General features: G+C 21.5%; 6 protein-coding genes across 6 annotated transcripts in view; 4 read left to right on the top strand and 2 right to left on the bottom strand.

Annotated features, from left to right (window-relative positions):
• On the top strand, positions 1 to 3,095 carry yelA (initiation factor eIF-4 gamma middle domain-containing protein; the record flags this gene model as incomplete). Its single annotated transcript, XM_636161.1, has 5 exons — positions 1 to 35; positions 144 to 345; positions 433 to 2,532; positions 2,614 to 2,695; positions 2,785 to 3,095. The coding sequence occupies 5 exons, from the start codon at positions 1 to 3 to the stop codon at positions 3,093 to 3,095; spliced, it is 2,730 nt and encodes a 909-aa protein (XP_641253.1).
• A 353-nt stretch (positions 3,096 to 3,448) lies between these two features.
• On the bottom strand, positions 3,449 to 7,409 carry DDB_G0280117 (hypothetical protein; the record flags this gene model as incomplete). Its single annotated transcript, XM_636160.1, has 5 exons — positions 3,449 to 6,077; positions 6,173 to 6,478; positions 6,676 to 6,951; positions 7,094 to 7,235; positions 7,334 to 7,409. The coding sequence occupies 5 exons, from the start codon at positions 7,407 to 7,409 to the stop codon at positions 3,449 to 3,451; spliced, it is 3,429 nt and encodes a 1,142-aa protein (XP_641252.1).
• A 796-nt stretch (positions 7,410 to 8,205) lies between these two features.
• DDB_G0280115 (hypothetical protein) lies at positions 8,206 to 9,807 on the top strand (the record flags this gene model as incomplete). The annotated part of the gene is made up of 1 exon (XM_636159.1): positions 8,206 to 9,807. One exon carries the CDS (start codon positions 8,206 to 8,208, stop codon positions 9,805 to 9,807), a length of 1,602 nt encoding a protein of 533 aa, XP_641251.1.
• A 153-nt stretch (positions 9,808 to 9,960) lies between these two features.
• On the top strand, positions 9,961 to 13,091 carry anapc5 (anaphase promoting complex subunit 5; the record flags this gene model as incomplete). The annotated part of the gene is made up of 2 exons (XM_636158.1): positions 9,961 to 10,086; positions 10,164 to 13,091. The coding sequence occupies 2 exons, from the start codon at positions 9,961 to 9,963 to the stop codon at positions 13,089 to 13,091; spliced, it is 3,054 nt and encodes a 1,017-aa protein (XP_641250.1).
• A 419-nt stretch (positions 13,092 to 13,510) lies between these two features.
• On the bottom strand, positions 13,511 to 13,927 carry sybA (synaptobrevin domain-containing protein; the record flags this gene model as incomplete). Its single annotated transcript, XM_636157.1, has 2 exons — positions 13,511 to 13,787; positions 13,917 to 13,927. 2 exons carry the CDS (start codon positions 13,925 to 13,927, stop codon positions 13,511 to 13,513), a joined length of 288 nt encoding a protein of 95 aa, XP_641249.1.
• Positions 13,928 to 15,751: 1,824 nt separating this feature from the next.
• The window catches only part of DDB_G0280111 (NAK family protein kinase), a gene marked incomplete at both ends in the record, with an annotated part of 3,818 nt that continues 1,423 nt past the window's right edge, over positions 15,752 to 18,146 (top strand). The window contains 4 exons of the mRNA XM_636156.1: positions 15,752 to 15,824; positions 15,967 to 16,088; positions 16,227 to 17,730; positions 17,826 to 18,146. The exon at positions 17,826 to 18,146 is cut by the window's right edge and continues 849 nt beyond it. Coding sequence (XP_641248.1) covers positions 15,752 to 15,824; positions 15,967 to 16,088; positions 16,227 to 17,730; positions 17,826 to 18,146 — 2,020 coding nt within the window. The remainder of the gene's footprint in view (positions 15,825 to 15,966; positions 16,089 to 16,226; positions 17,731 to 17,825) is intronic.

Below are 18,146 nucleotides of genomic sequence, written 5' to 3'. Positions count from 1 at the left end.
ATGAGCCAATCAGATCCCTTAAACGTTGTATCAAGGTATGATATTTTAATTTTTTTTTTTTTTTTTTTTTTTTTTTAATTATATTTTTTATTTTAAAAAAAATAAAATAAAATAAAATACTAATTTTTAATTTTTAATTTTAGAATTTTAAATAAAATCTCCAAAGATAATTTTCAAGTTTTAATTGATCAATTAGTATCAAAGTGTCAATTATTAGATAAAAATGAATCTACATTATTTATAAATAATATTTTTGAAAAGGTGGTTGAGGAACCATCATCATCAAGTTATTATATTCAAATTATAAATAAAATTCAACCAATTTTTCAACAAAATTTTTCAATTGTAAGTTTAAAATAAATTTTAAATAAAAAAAATATAAATTTTATTTATTAATAAATTATTTTTTTATTTATTTATTTTCCTTTCTAGGGAGTTGGAAATAAATTAGTTGAAAATTTTAATAAGCGTTATCAAATATTAACTGATCAAATCAATAGTAATGAAGAAACATTTGATTTCAATAGTAGTAAACAGAGTTTTTTAAATTTATGTAAATTTATGGGTGAATGCTATTATACATTACCAAGTTCATTTTTAGTTGATGTTGTAAATAATCATTTACCACAAGTTACCAAAGAAACCGCTGATGATATGACACTACAACAATTAATGGAAATTGAAATAATTGCAACTTCATTCACTTCAGCCGGTAAAACCATAGAGTCAATGGGTGGTTTCTCAAGTAAACATGAAAATAATAAAACTCATAATAATAATAATAATAATAATAATCATGATCATGATGATGACGATCATGATGAAGAAGATAATGAAAATAATTATGAAAATACAACTTCCACTACTAACAACATCAACAACAACAATATACAATCTCGTGAAAATGATTTACATTTTAAAGGTATTCAAAAAGCATTGGAAGATGCTACATCAGTTTTATCATTTTTAATTGAAAACAGACAATTGTTACCACCACGTGTTAGATTTATGGTAAAGAATTTATTTGAATTAAAGAATAATAAATGGATCATACCAAAGGCCATCAATGATGATTTGAACGCTCAAAGAGAGGTTGTTAAAGTTGCAACAAACCACGGTAAAACAATCTCCAAAAGTTTATCTGAAAAATGTGATGATGATTCAACTTTGAATACCATCTTTTGGAAATCTTTCTTTCAAGCATTAGGTATTCAAAACTATAAAATTCTTAGACAATTAATGTTGGATGATAAATCAAATATTTCACCATCTTCAACATCACCAACTATACCATTATCACCATTCTTAAGACGTTCAATGAATATTACTTCACCTTCACAATTTAATTTAAATAACTGTAATAATAATAATAATAGTATTAATATTAATAACAACAATATGGATATTGATGCATCATTCGATTTAAATGATGGTTTAATGGAATCATCATCAAATAATAATAATAGCAATTCACAACTACAATTTAGTTTATCTAGTAGTAGTGGAATTAAAGATAACCATAATGTTCCAACTATTGATTTAAATACAATTAGTAGTAATAATAATCAACAAATTAACTTACCAAGTGGATTTTTATCACCAAAAGTAGCAAGATCAAATTCACCTTCTTTATCTTCTGTTGTTAAACAACCTCAATCACAACAAAATAATAATAACAATAATAATAATAATAATAATAATACAACAATTACAACAACTACTTCATCCAATAATAATATTAATAATAATAATAATAATAATAATAATAATAAAATTAAAGAATCACCAGAACTTTCAAGCGCACCAGATTCAAATTTATCTGTAATTGTTAGTATAATTGACAGTAAGATTTGGACACCACAAAAAGAAATCTGGAAAAAGAAAATTATGAATAAGATAATTCCAATGAAATCAATATTAAAGAAACCTCAAAAGATTGAAATCCTTGCTGCAATTTGGCAAAATATGTGCGATAATAACTATGAGTATGGTTCCTATTTGGATTTGTGTTTAAATTTAATTAAAATGGATGAAGGTGATATCTCCCCATTGTATAGTTTAGATGGTGGTAATGTTCCACCAGTAAAACCTTATCAACAATCTGCTCAACCACCACCACCACCACCTTCTTCTTCTTCTTCATCCGCTCAACAACCACCAAATGAACCAGTTAATCCATTATTGAATAAATTAAAAGGTCCAAATAGAAGATCATCAATGGCAACCTTACAAATGAAACCATCTGGTATCTCTGAAGCTAGAAGATCTTCAATCTCTGTTCCATTTGAATTAAATCGTAGAGGTTCATTATCTGGTGATATTCCTTCTTATTGTCCACCTGCTCCAAAATTAAAATCAACTCCAACTCTTAAATCAACTCCTGCTATCGTTCAAAATGGTGGTTCAATTACTTCAACTTCATCATCATCATCATCATCATCATCATCATCATCGTCAACAACTAAAAATATTCATCCAACTTCTGAATCAAAGAAACAACCAATTGCTAAAAAACATAAACCAGATTTAGATGTAAGTAATGATAATAATTGATAATATTTTTTAAAATTTTAATAATACTAATTATAAATTTTAATTTAAAAAAAAAAAAAGAGTTTCAAAGATGTTTTAATTAGTTCACTTCAAGATGATTTTGCATTGAAAATGTTTGTCAAAAAGAGAAGTTTAACAACATGTAATTATTATTTTTTATAAATAATAGAAAAGTTTAATTTATATATATTAATACTTTTTTTTTTTTTTTTCCAAAATAATTAATTTAAGATATGGAATTATTAAAAGATTTATATAGAGAATTTATTATCGAAATCCCATTATTACTAAAGTGTATTTCATTGGTACATAATGGTTTATATGAACTAACTGATGAAGAATGTACAATGTTATTTGATTTAGAAGAGATGGCACAAGAACAACAAAACTTGGAAAAACAAAATGATCAACAACAAAATCTTCTTACTCAAAATAATCAAATATTCCAATGGAAAACAAATACTTGGGAAGAAAAACCTCAAACTCCACCACCACCTCCAACTTCATACTTTGATTTAGGGTCTGATGTATTTGTTTTGTAAAAAAAAAAAAAAAAAAAAAAAAAAAAAGAAAAAAAAACACCAACTTCAATACACACGCATATATGTTTATGTTTTTTCCCTCAACACATTTGATTTTCTTTAATATTTGTAAAATATTCATTTCAAAACTTTTTTTTTATTATTTTTTAACATATATTATATGTATATAAATATATATATAAATAAAAATAATATCATTTGCATATTTTTATACACACATAACAAATTGTTTTAATTTAATTTTTTTTATTTAATTTTTTTTTTTTTTAAAAGTACAAAGAAAGTTTTGGGATTTATAGTGTATTTACAATTATTTTAATAAATAAGTATATATTTATAAAGTTTGAGAGAGATTATCTTAAAGATTTTAATTTTGTTTTAAAAACTTTAATACCAATTCTATTTTTTCTATATAAAATTGAAACTATTACTATAATGGCAGCAATAGTAACAACTGGTATTACAACGGCAACAGGAACTACCCATTTATTTCTAGTTGATTTACCACATGAATCTTGGAAATCATCAGTAACCAATACTGAAAAATCAGGATCAATTAAACATTCATTGCAATGTGGAAGATTTAGACCAAGTGTAATTGATGAATCATCATTTTTAATAATAGTACTTGACATAAAAGTTGATCTTGAGTCTGCAATCACTTGATTAATGAAACGACCAACTAACTTTTTAGAATTTTTAGTAATTTGAATATAACTTGATAATTGTTGATTATCAACATTGGTTGTATCAGTTAAAGATTCTTGTTGATTACAATCAGTTTCAACGTCATTTCCAGATGTTGAGTAGAATACTAATTGCAATGTATTCAATGTACTTTGATATTGGTAATCTTTAATTAAAACTGATAATTTAATCGCACCTTTTTTAAGTGTGAATGAAGCCATTCCAAATGTAAAACTCTTTTCATTTGATTTAATCTCCTCAACGGTATAAATTATTGTACATGTATTATTTTTTAAAGTTTGATTGAATCTGAATGTATTTAAATCTGTATTGTTTTTCATAAATGACCAATTCTTGTATAATGGATATGAAATAACTAATGAACCATCGAATGATATTTCATTTAATTCAATGATTGATATTTCATAGGTTGTGTATTGATTGGAGAGGGTGGTGTTACCAGATGTATCAACTGATGAATTGGTTGGTGGTGTTGTTGTAGTGGATTTTAATGTACTACAATCGAATCCAGTATAGGCATCGTTACATTGACAATCACCTGTAACAGTATTACATTTACCATTGGTTGCGCTGGTACAACTATTTGGACAAGTTTTAATTGGATTTTGGTAATTGAATAATCCAACACCATTGAAGAAAATAGTTGGATAAAGTGAATTTGTGATTATGATATTCTTTGTACCAGTTCCAGCGCCGACATTACATGTAATTGTAGTTGTGTTTATTGCCGATACAGTGCATGGTAAAGTGCCAATCTTAACGATATATGATGTTAATAAATGATTATCTTGGTCATTACCAAACCAACCATTGATTGAAACCTCACCACCATCGATTGTACAAGGAATTACTGATGTGATATAGTGGGATGGAATTGTACAATTTGAACCTTGATAATTTGGTACACATTTACAAACACCAATAGTTGTATCACATGTTGAAGAATGTTCACAAGTGTTTGTACAATCAATACCACTACAATCCAATCCCAATCTATTTGCAATACATGTACATACACCATTTGCTTTATTACATGAACCTGCATTTGAACAATCATTTGGACAAGGTACTGCTGGTGTCAAACAATCATCACCTAGGAATTTTGAAGTACAGCTACATTCACCAGTATTAATATCACAAGTACCATGTGATGGTCCTGAACAATGATTTGGACATTCTTTAATACAAACCCCATCTAAAGTATTACAAACTTTACCTTGTGATGTACAATTGGTTGTACAATCTGTTACAGTGGATGTTTTATTTAAGTATGTATATACATTTGTAGTTAAAACTGTTAATTTATAATCTTTGGTGTAATCTTCAACATTGATTGTAACTGAAACAATTGCATTTGGATCATATGATGATGAAGGATTTGAAAGAGTACAAACAATACCATAAAATGTAGCCGAGGTTACCACACAATAATTGGTACCAACTTTAACACTAAATGAAGATTTATTATAATTGAAAAATGAACCTTCAAATGATAATGTATTCAATGGATTTGATGGTACTATTTTAGTAACTAATGGTGGATTTTGTACTGTTGATACTCTATAAGTTTGAGCAGCAGTTGTAAATGTTATATCTAAAAATTGTAATGCACTTGGATCATCATTATAAATAGCAGTAAAAAATTCCGATGGAACATAATTTTTATCATCGAAATCTATGCTTACATCCTTTGTCTTTATTTGTTTTGGATCAAATCCTAAATCTTTACCATATAAAGTTAAAATCTTTGTACTTGTATCATATCTTAGATTTGGAATTAATGTTGTACAAAGTGGTTGTGGTGTCTCTATATTAGTAAAATCATTACCAATAAAATTACTTTTAATAAATGAAGCTTGGAAATGACAAGTGAAACATGTTGGAAGTTCGCCTGATAATTTATTATTTGAAATAATAAGATTTTTTGCTGAACACCAAGATGGGTTTACATTTCCATACAATTTGTTATTTCCAATATTAATTGTTGAGAATTTATTATTATTTATCCAATTTGTAAAATTACTGTCAATTGAATTATTTGAAAAATCAATTGAAGGAATCTTTGAATTAGTCAATAAAAATTCTATAGATTTATCACCATCAAATAATCCATTATTAATTGTTAAAGTGTTAATGTTTGCTGGTAAAATTAATGGAACTGATCCATCAATATTAAAATTATTGGAGATAGATTTAATACTAAATTGACCTAAATTTGTTAAATTTGATAAATTAATTATTGATGTTGGTTTTGAAAGTGCCCCTGTAAAGTCTCTAAATAAATAAATAAAAAAAAAAAATTCTTGTTAATATCTTTTAGATTTAATTATAAATTATAATCATTTAAAATTAATTATATATAATCTTACAATAAACTAATTTCATTATTTATTGGAATTGAAGAAAATTGATTAAAATCGGTTGGTTTGGTAGAAGTTGCAAATTTAATTGTAACACTTGAAATATGTGAAAGAGTATTTAAATTATTCAAACCTAATGTTGATTCGGTAAATGAATTCATAAAAAGTGATTTACTTTTGATATTACTCATATCAGGAATACTCTTTAAATTGTCTATTTCCATATTTGGTATTTGATTGACTTGTGTCATTGGAAGGAGGTCATTTATTAATGTTATACTATTTAATGGATCAAGTCTATCTGTTTGAAGTGTACTAATAAAAAGTTTAATATAAAAAATTAAAAAATATTAAATTGTTAGTAAAAAAAATAAATATATAAAATAATAATAATAATAATAATAATAATAATAATAATGATAATAATAATAATAATAATAATAATAATAATAATAATAATAATAATAATAATAATAATAATAATAATAATAATAATAATAATAATAACTTACAATGAATTTAAATTGCCTTTAATATATGATAAATGAATATCCAATGTAATTGGTGATTTAACATCATAAATTCCAATTTCCACAAAAGTGCCACTTACAATAGAAGAAAACAAACTCTCAATAGGATGAGGATTATAAATTTCAATAGAAACTAAAGTTTGATTATTTAAAAAATCATCAGAAAAATTTAAATTATAAAGTTTTGCCTTTGAGAGCTTTGTGAAAACATTGATATCATTTGCTTTTAATAAATATGAACTTGTTGTATTTAATGTCCTATATATATATATATATATATATATATTTTTTTTTTTTTTTTTTTTTTTTTTTTTTTTTTTTTTTTTTTTTTTTTTTTATATTTTTGATTAATCATCTATTATAAAAATATATATATAATATATAAATTGAAAATACTTACAAACTTGAAACATAATAAACATTATTAAAATTTTGACATTCAATAATAGAATTCGATTCTGTTTTTGGTGAATTACAATAACTAGTTTTATCAAATTGTGAAATTAAATTTAAGTTTGTTAAAAGTAAATCAAGATTACTTTCTAATTTTTATTTTTTATTTTATTTTTTAAAATGATAATTTATAAGTAATCAGAAAATAAAAAAAGCAGATAATTTTAATTTTTTTTTTTTTACTTACTATCATTTGCATCTAAAATTTGACTTTTTACACTACATAAAATAAGAATAAAAATTAAACAAATATATTTAAACATTTTTTTTTAAAAGAATAATTAAAAGGAATCAAGTGAACGTTTAACCTATAAGTGAAATGATTAAGTCTATTTTTTTTTTTTTTTTTTTTTTTGTGGTTTTTTATTCAGCCAATGGATGAAGATATTTTCAGAGAAATGGTTTTTTATTTTTTTTTTTTTTTTTGTAAAACGCAAATTTTTTTATTGCGAACGCATCTATTTTTGATTTTTGATTGGATTTTTTTTTTTTGATTTTTTGATTTTTTTTTTTTTTTTTAATTATATTTTTAATTAATTATTTTTTTTTAAAATTATATTTTACTTTGTTTTATTTTTTATTTTTTTAACAGCGTTTTTCAAATAAGACAATCCATGAAAAGATCAAAAAGTTTTAATGTGAGAAATTATGAAAAATTTGATTAAAAAAAAAAATAGTTAAACAAATAACTTTTTTTTTTTATTTTCATACTTTTTTTTAATAATTAAAAAAATAAAGTGGAAATTGATTTTTTATTTTTTTTTTATTTTTTTTTTTTTTTAAATTATAATAGCGTTAAAAAAAAAAAACTAAAAATAAATTATTTCGATATATTTAAATTTTAATACAGGGGTATTGTTGAAAAAAAATAAAATAAAAAAAAAAAAAAATTTAAATAAAAAAATTAAAGATCTTTATGATGCTTCAAAAAAAGCCAAGTCTGATTTTTTTTTTTTCTCAATGCTGCAAATAAAGCCTCCCACCCAAAATTTTTTTTTTTTTTTTTTTTTAACTTTTCTATTTTTTTTAAAAATTAAAAAAAAAAAAAAATAAAAAAGAATGGAAATAAATAGTAAAGATTTAAATGATAGTTTATTTTTTAAAACTTGGAGAAATAAATTTTTAAAATTTAAAATATTTGAATTTATAAAAATAATTAATAATGAATTTGTTCAATTTGAAAATAAAGAAACATTATTGAAATATAAAGATAGGGATTATATTCAAACATTAGAATATCAAAGTAGAAAACCATTAGAAATTGGTGATTTACCATGTAATGGGTTATTAAAAACTATTGAATTCACAGAACCGGTACCTATCATTACAGGTCCAGAAATTCCAAACACTGTTGAAAATGTAATATTTAGTATTGATAGTGATTGTGATTCTGATGAAGAGTTTTCAATTAAAAAATTAAAAAAAAGAGTTATATCATTAAAAGATTTACCATCAAGTGTAACAAATGTTGAAAATGTAATTTTACAAGGGGACAATTTTGGTGACAATAATAATAATAATGATGATGATGATGATATTATTCCTAAAAATATTAAATCAATATCTATTAAAAAATGTTCACAACTATCAAATAAATTTAAAATTCCAAATTCAGTTACATCATTATCATTTTGGAGATCTTGTTATTGGGGTAATAAAAAAGGTTTAGAATTAAAACAAACAGATATCCCATCTTCAATTACAAATTTAAAAATAAATGATCATAGTAATAAAATTAAAAAAAACATTTTACCAAATTCAATTAAAATTTTAAAATTTCAAGTTGATACAATGAAATTAATATCATCTGTTGATAGTAATAATATCGATGGTGGTAATAATGATAATGGTGGTGATGGTGGTGGTGGTGGTGATAATAGTAACAATGTTATTAATTATAAAAATTATAAATTTGAAGAAATTGAAACTATAAGCTATTATAATTATTATTCAGAAAAAAATTCATCATTTCTTAGAATTGGTATTGTACCATCAAGTGTTAAATGTTTAACATTATTATGTATTCTAAAAAGTTTAGTTATTGAATCTGGTGCATTACCAACAATATTGGATGAATTGACTATTAATATTAATTTACCAAATTTTATGGACTTTGGTGAAAATAAATTAAATTTATTAAAACTTCATTTAAAAGGTCATGAAATTGATTTAAATAAAAAGTTAATACCATTAGATTCAAATATTCAATCATTTATATACCAAAGTTCATCATATACTCTTAGAGATAAGAATGTAATATTTGAATCGAATATATTACCAAATTCAATAACTGATTTAACATTTAAAACTAAAAATTTACATTTAACATTTCCAATTGGTTCACTACCAAATAATTTAAAAAAATTATCACTTATTGATACAATTTATACTTCAACAATAACAATACCAATAAAAACACCAAAAACAGAAATGGATATTTACCAATCAAATTTAAAAATTGATTATCTTCCAGAATCATTAACTGAATTAACTTTAAATCATTGTTATAGTAGTGATGATTTTCAAAATGATATCATTCCAATTTTACCAGAATCATTACATACAATTAATCTTGATATATTAATGAAAGATAAAATTTTAAATTTTAAACCTCATGTTAAAAATATTTCCTTTAAAGAAACAAAAATAAATAAATATTAATTATTAAAAACTCTTTTTTTACTTTTAATTAATCACACTATTTTTGTGTTTTTTTTTTTTTTTTTTTTTTTTTTTTGCGCCAAATTTTCATTATTTTTCTTTTTTTTCACTTTTTTTTTATTTTTTTTATTTTATTTTATTAAAACCAAGATAATGGATAAATATAGATTAACACCTCACAAAATTACAATTTGTGTTTTAGTTGAATATTATCTAAATGGAACAATCAAATACCATCAAAAACAATCTTTATCTCATTTATTAATTAGACACATAAAAGTAAATATACCATATTAATATTAATATTTATATTTTATATACTGATTAACTTATTTAAATAAATAAATAAAAAAAAGGAAAATAATTATCAAGATACAGTTAAAGAAGTTAGTTTATATGATTTCATTGAAAAAGAATTAAAATATGTATTACCAATTCAATTTATAAATAATGAATTCCTAAGAATGATTCAATTTGATAGTGTAGATGATATCTATCAATTTATGAGTTCATTAAAAGAATTATTCAATGGTAGTAATGATCATGAATCTATAAATTCAAAACAAATGCAACTATTAGATTCAAAAAGTATTTTAGGTATCTTCATTAAAAAAGTAATTTTAAATTTTAATCAAATTCTATTCGATGGTTTAATTAAACTTTATGATCAATTAGATCAATACCTAAATGATTTCTATAATGAAATTAATAAAATTCAACAACAACAACAACAACAACAACAAAAAGAGCATTGTGAAAATGATAATAGTATAGATATGTCAATGGATCAAGAACAACAGCAACAACAACAAGAGGATTATAATGAAATTAGTAATTATGAAAATAAAATTAAATTTTTATCACCATTAGATGAAGAAAGATTTATTTATGAAGAGACTATTAGAATCAATTCATTAATTGGCATTGAAACACCATTGGAGATTGAGAATCAGGTGAATAGGTTGAAAGCATCATTACCAAATGTAAAGAGAGTTCATTTAATTTCTTTGTTATTTAATATTGGTTATCAAGATTATGACCAATCATTAGAAGATTTACATAGATATTTCGATTATGTTAATGGTCAAATGACATCTTCACAATGGTCTTCCTCGGCATCTTCATTTCTGTTCACGCCAAATGACAATTATCAATCGGGTAATAGTAATAGTAGTAATTATTATTATAATAATTATAATTTTATTGGTGGTAGTGGTGATACCACTAATTTAATGCTACCATATGCGGTATTGAATTTAGTTAGATTACATTACCATTTCGGTCATTACGAAGAGAGTTATCTAGCATTAAGAGAAGCAATTAGAATTGCACAAGAACGTGCTGATCATTCTTGTTTAGCATTGGCTGATCATTGGTTAGCTAGATTATTAAAAAAGTCTGTTTACAATTCAATGGAATCTTCAAATTTATTACAATACCTATTAGCATCCCACAGTGATTCTGAAATTTTAAAAAAATCAATTGAAAGAAGTAGAGATCTTGAAATGCCTGACCTTTTAGCACTCAATCATACTGCTTTTTCAAAATATAAATTAGAAAATGGTGAATTTTCAACAAATATTAATTCAAATAATTATAATTCAAATAATAATAATAATAACAATAATTCAAATACTAATAATAATACAAATAATAATAACAATACAAATAATGCAAACAATAATAATAATAATAATAATAATAATACAAATAATACAAATAATAATAACAACAATAATAATAATAATAATAATAATAATAATAATAATAATAATAACAATAATAGTAGTAATAGTAATAATAATGGTGGTGTTAATATGTTTGGTAAATCATTTCATTTATGGAATGATATATTTCAACCAATTGAAATTTCAAGATTATTAGATAAGAGTAGTAGCACTGCAATGATAGCACATCATCTTTATTCAAGTTCATGGGAACTATTAGGTAATAATGATCTTGCACAATTTTTTACTGAATTAGCAATGAAATCATATCATTCTAATGATTTATCACTTCAACATGACCCATTACGTGCTGTTTCTTCTCAAAATACAATCATCTATAATATAGGTACTAATAATAATAATAATAATAATAATAATAATAATCAAATTAAACAACAACAACAACAAAACCAACAACCACCAGATTTATTATCATTTTGTAAATTAGCATTATTATATTCAAAGAAATCAAAATATAATGAAGCAATTCAAATATTGATAAAATGTTTTTCAATTTATAAAACTCAACATCTTTGTGGTAATTTATTAACATTTACAGTTTTATCAATTTTATTTGATCATTTAATGATTAATATTGATAATAATAATAATAATAATAATAATAATAATAATAATAATAATAATAATAATAATAATAATAATAATGATAATGAATTATTGATATCAATTGTAATTGAATCATTAATTAATATTACAAATAGATTTCAGTCAGAAGATAGTGTTGATGGATCAGGTTGGAGTCAAATTGTTATTTGTTATCAAAAAATAATTAAATATTATTGTAATGTTAGAGGAATGTATGAAAAATCAATGAATTTAATTGTTAAAGGTATTCAAATTTCAAGAGATTTCGGATTAGATTCACAAATTACTCATTTCTATTCATTGCTTTCAAAAATTTATGAAAAATCATCACCATATAGATTCTCTGGTTTATCAGATACACTATCAGCATTATCTCTATCGAATAGTTATCATTTAGCAAATTCAATAGCTGATTCCAATATTGCATTAATTAAAATTCATTTATCAACTGATAGATTAGATAAAGCAATCACTTTAATAAAGGAAACTTTACCAATGGTTTTATCTGATAAATTATTAAATTCTCAATTATATTTACTTTGGGCAAAATCTTTAATTTCAACTTCAACTAAACAATCAATTGATTATTTAAATAGATCTGAACAATTATTTTTACAATTATTTTCAAATCAATCAAATAATAATAATAATAATAATAATAATAATAATAATAATAATGAACTATTAAAAGAAATTTATTATTTAAAAAGTATTATATATAATGATTTGGGTGATATTGAAAATAGAAATTTATATGCTAAAAAATTTAAGTCAATTTTAGTTCCTTCATCATCTATTCAACAACAACAACAACAACAACAACAACAACAACAACAACAACAACAACAACAACAACAACAACAACAAAGTAATCAATCTCCTGTCATTAATTCTGTGCAACCAACTCCAAAAATATGTTTAGTTCCACCAATATTAATGAAAATTAGATAAAAAATAATATATAATAAAAAACAAAATTATATATATTAAAAGAAATTATGTATATATATAAGTCTATAAATAATGACATATTTGATTTTATTTTCTTTTTTTTTTTTTTTTCTTTTTTTTTTTTAATTTTGTTTTTTTTTTTTTGATATTGGGTTATTATATTTACAAATATATATATTTGTGTGCTATTGTTTAAATACTATAGTTTGCACTGTATATAAAAAATGAATTTATATTGTATTATTTGTTATTTATTATTATTATTTATTATTTGCTACTAGTTATTATTTGTTTCTTTTTTTTTTTTTGGGTATTATTACTTATTTATTATTTTGAGTTATAACTTTTTTTTTTTTTTTTTAATTTTTTGAATTCTTAAATATATATATTAATGTTGTTTTTCCTTTTTTTAAATTGATTTATGTAAATTTGAGAACAATTGGTACAATAATAACAACCAATAAGAGCACAACTACTGCAATAATGATAAGAGTAAGTTTTATATTTCTACACCACATTAAACGTTTGATTTCATTAGTCTTCTTTTTGAATTGTTGAGCACCTTGTTTCATATTTTCACTCTTATCTGTTAATTCTGAAACTTTTTGTTGATTATCTAACATTTTACCAACTGCAATGTGCATGGTATTTGTAACATCATCAACTTGTTGTTGAGTTTGTTTTACTTTATTAACTCTAAAAAATTATTATTATTATATTGATTTATTAATTATTATTATTTTTTGGTACATATTGATTTTAATTAGTATTTATTTAATTATTACTATTGTTATTAACTTTTTTTTAAAAAAATCCTTTACTTACGGTTCTGACATTTTTTTTTTTTTTTTTTTATATGTTTATAGATTCTAAAATTTTATAATATAATATTATTTTATTTGTTTTGTCTCTGTTTTGGTTTTTTTTTTTTTTTTTTTGTGTGAGTGTTTTTTTTTTTTATTTTTTTTTTCTTCTATATAATTAAAATTAAAATTAAATTAATTTTTTATTTTTTTTTTTATTTTTTTTTTTATTTTTTATAACAATAATTGAAAAAAAAAAAAAAAAAAAAAAAAAAGCGAGTGCGAAGATAGTGGTTGTTTTTTTTTTTTTTTTATTTTTTTTTTTTATTTTTTTTTTTTTTTTTAAAACTTTAATTAAATTATATGATTACTTTTTATTATTCCTATGTTTAAAAAAATATAAAATTAAAATGAGTAATAATAAATATGTACCTTTAATTTAATAAAAAAAGTTTTTTTTTTTTTTTTTTTTTATTCCTGCACAAAAAAGCTTATTGTGTTAAATTATTTATGTATACAAATTTTTGGTGGTGTGGGTTTATTTTTTTTATTATTGATTTGGAAAAAAAAAATTTGTGTAAATTTAATATAATTTGTGTACTAATACTACAACTATTTTTATAGTTTTTTTTTTTTTTTTTTTGAAAAAAATAATTAATAATGAAACTAAATCCAAATTTGAATTTTTTTTTTTTTTATATTTTTTTTTTATATTTTTTTTATTTTTTTTTTTATTTTTTTTTATTTTTTTTTTTGTTAAGAGATGGAAATAAAATTTTATTTAATTTAATTTTTTGTTTTTTTTTTTTTTTTAAAAAATTCGAAAAATATTATTTGAATTGCAACAGCGGTGTTGGTCAAAATGTCTTTGGGTTATATAACCTTCAACCTTTCTGTTTATTTTTTTTTTTATTTTTTTTTGATTTCCAATGAGATGAAGGAATTACACAGATTTAAATTTTTATTTTTATTTTTTTATTTTTTTTTTTTATTTTTTTTATTTTTTCTTTTTCCAAAAAAAATCATTTTTTGTAAAAGCATTTTGGGATGAGTTTTTTTATTCCTTAAAATTAATAATTGATTAGATAATGGTGCATTGGGGAATTTAGTAATGGTTTTAAATGATTCAAAAGTGCAGAATTGTTTTTTTTTTTTTTTTTTTAAAAATTCACACCTTTTATTGTAATTTTTTTATATCATTAATTTTTTTAATTTTTATTATTATATAAATTTTTTTTTTTTTAGTTAGTTATTAAATTAATTATTTTTTTTTAGTTTAGTCAAAACAAACCTTTTTCATTTTTTTTTTTTTTTTTGTGAAATTAGGTCATTTTTTTTTTTTTAATTTTTTTATTTTTTTTTTAAAATTTATTTTTCAAATTATTTTTTGTGTTTTTTTTTTTTTTTTATTTTCTAATTTTTTGATTTGAAAATAAATTAATTTATAATAATAAAGAATTAACACATTTTTGGTGTGTCATTATTTGAATAAGTAAAAAAAATAAAATAAAATAAAAAATAAAATAAAATAAAAAATAAATAAAAAAAAGTATTAAAACATAATAATAAGAAACTTATCTTAAGTTTTATTACTTTCTTTTTTGAATTAATTCAAAAATAACCATAAATAAACAACAAAGTAAAAAAAACAAAAAAAAAAAATTATAAAAAATAATAATATTAGAAAATAAAATAAAATATTAAAAAAATAATAATAATAATTAATTACATTTTTTTTTTTTTTTTTTTTAAAAAAAAAGGTGTATTAAAACAATTTTAATATTTAATTAAGTAAAAAAAAAAAACATAATATAAAAAAGTATATTTTAATTAAAATATAATAATTATAATAAAAATATGGGAAATAATCAAGGTAAAACTTTAAAAATTGGTTCATATCATTTAAATTTTGTTAAGCAAATTGCAGAAGGTATTTATAAATATATATTTTTTTTATAACAAAAATAATCTTTTTAGATAATTTGTGTTGAAATATATATATATATATATACAAGTTCAAATATTCAAATAAAATTTTTATTTTTATTTTATTTTTTTTCCTGAAAATTTAGGTGGCTTTTCATATGTTTTCTTAGTAAAAGATTCAAATACTTCAAAACATTATGCATTAAAAAGAATTTTAATTAGGGATGAGGATGAATTAAAAGGTGTTAAACATGAAATTTCAATAATGGTAAAAATCTTTTTTTTTTTTTTTTCCTTATTAATATTTTCTATTTTTTTTTTTTTTTTTTTTTTTATTATTCCCTTCTAACTCTTTTTTTATTTTTTTTTATTTTTTTTATTATTATTTTTTTTTATTATCTTATAGAAAAGATTAACAAAACATAAAAATATAGTTAAAATATTAGATTATCATAAAGTTAGTGATAAGAATAATACAGAGATGTTTATATTGATGGAATATTGTTCAGGTGGACATTTAGTAGAGATAATGCAAAAGAGATTATCGAGTGGAAGTAAATTTACAGATCAAGAGATATTGAAGATCTTTCAAGATATTTGTGAATCGGTTGCATATATGCATTCACAACAACCATTGATAATTCATAGGGATTTAAAGGTTGAAAATGTTTTATTGGATGAAGAGAGTGGCATTTACAAACTCTGTGATTTCGGGTCAGCCACCGAGGAAATCACAAGAATGAAGAATAAAACCGAGATGCAGAATGCCGAAGACGATATATCACGTCACACCACATTACAATACAGAGCGCCAGAGATTGTCGATTTCTACAGGTCACCAGTCATCAATGAGAAAATCGATATCTGGGCATTGGGCTGTCTGTTGTATAAACTATTGTTCTATGTCACACCATTTGAAGATTCAGGTTCATTAGGTATACTAAATTCAAATTATACAATACCCCCAAATCATACTCATTCAAATGATTTAATATCTTTAATTAAAATAATGTTAAATCCTGATCCAATCAATAGACCTAATATCTTTGAAATTACAAATCAATTAAATTTATTAAGAAATCAACAACCATTATTCCCTTCTCATAAATCAAATATTTTATTATCATATAATGAAAATAATAATATAAATAATAATAATAATAATATTAATAATAATAATAATAATAATATAGTAAATGGTAAAAATATACCAAAACCATTACCAAAGGTTGTATCACAAACTACACCAACACCAACACCACCACCACCTGCGCCATCACAATCACCATCACCATCACCATCGCCAACAGTTGTAAATAATATTGAAAATAATAGTAATGGATTAGAACATAGTAATAGTAATGGAAATATTTCACAACCAAGTCCAACACCACCAAAAAGAAGGGCGACACCAGGTACAACACCATCACTTCAACCAGTTTCATTCCCTCCTAATAATAGTAATAATAGTTTTGATGATCCATTTAGGGATTCACCACGTACGAATTTAAGTAATAATCCATTTAATGTAAATAGTAACGATAATAGTAATAGTAGTAATAATAATAATAATAATAATAATAATAATAATAATAATAATAATAATAATGGAAATAATATAACGAATGAAGAAATTTTAAATATTATTACACAACTTACAAATAATGATCAAACTAATACATTTGATAGTGGATTATTATTGAAATTGAAATCAATGAAACCAGGTAAAGGTACAATGCATATCATTGTAAAGAGGCCATTGAAAGAACCTTTAGTTTGTTTCAAATCATTATTATTGGTACATGCTTTATTATCAGAGGGTAATAATATACAATTTAAATCCGATGTTCATGATAGTAAGGATTTATTTAATAATTTATATTTAGGTTGGTCAAAACAAAAAGATAGATGTAAGTTTTATTTAAATAAATGAATAATTAATAATAGTAGGGTGGGTTTAACAAAATTATTTATTTATTTATTTTTAAACATTTTATATATATAGATTTACAATTAGGTGAATTATTATCACATTATTCATTATTGTTATATAAATTTATATTATTTCATCAAAAGAATTATATGATTGATGGTAGTTTTGCATTTGAAGAGATGAAATGGGGTATACCAGAATCATTAGATAGTAATAATCATCCAATTAGTATAAATACAATTAAAGCTTTATTCGATATTATGGATCATTTATTTTTAGTTCAAAATAATTTATCAGATTATTGTATTAATAATATTTGTAGTAGTAATAGTAGTGGTAGTGGTAATGTTCCAATTTCATTATTACAACATTGTGTAAATATATTAAATAGTT

The sequence above is a fragment of the Dictyostelium discoideum genome (assembly GCF_000004695.1).
Source record: "Dictyostelium discoideum AX4 chromosome 3 chromosome, whole genome shotgun sequence".
Classification (NCBI taxonomy): Eukaryota; Evosea; class Eumycetozoa; order Dictyosteliales; family Dictyosteliaceae; genus Dictyostelium; species Dictyostelium discoideum.
This window is presented reverse-complemented; position numbering and strand designations above follow the sequence as displayed.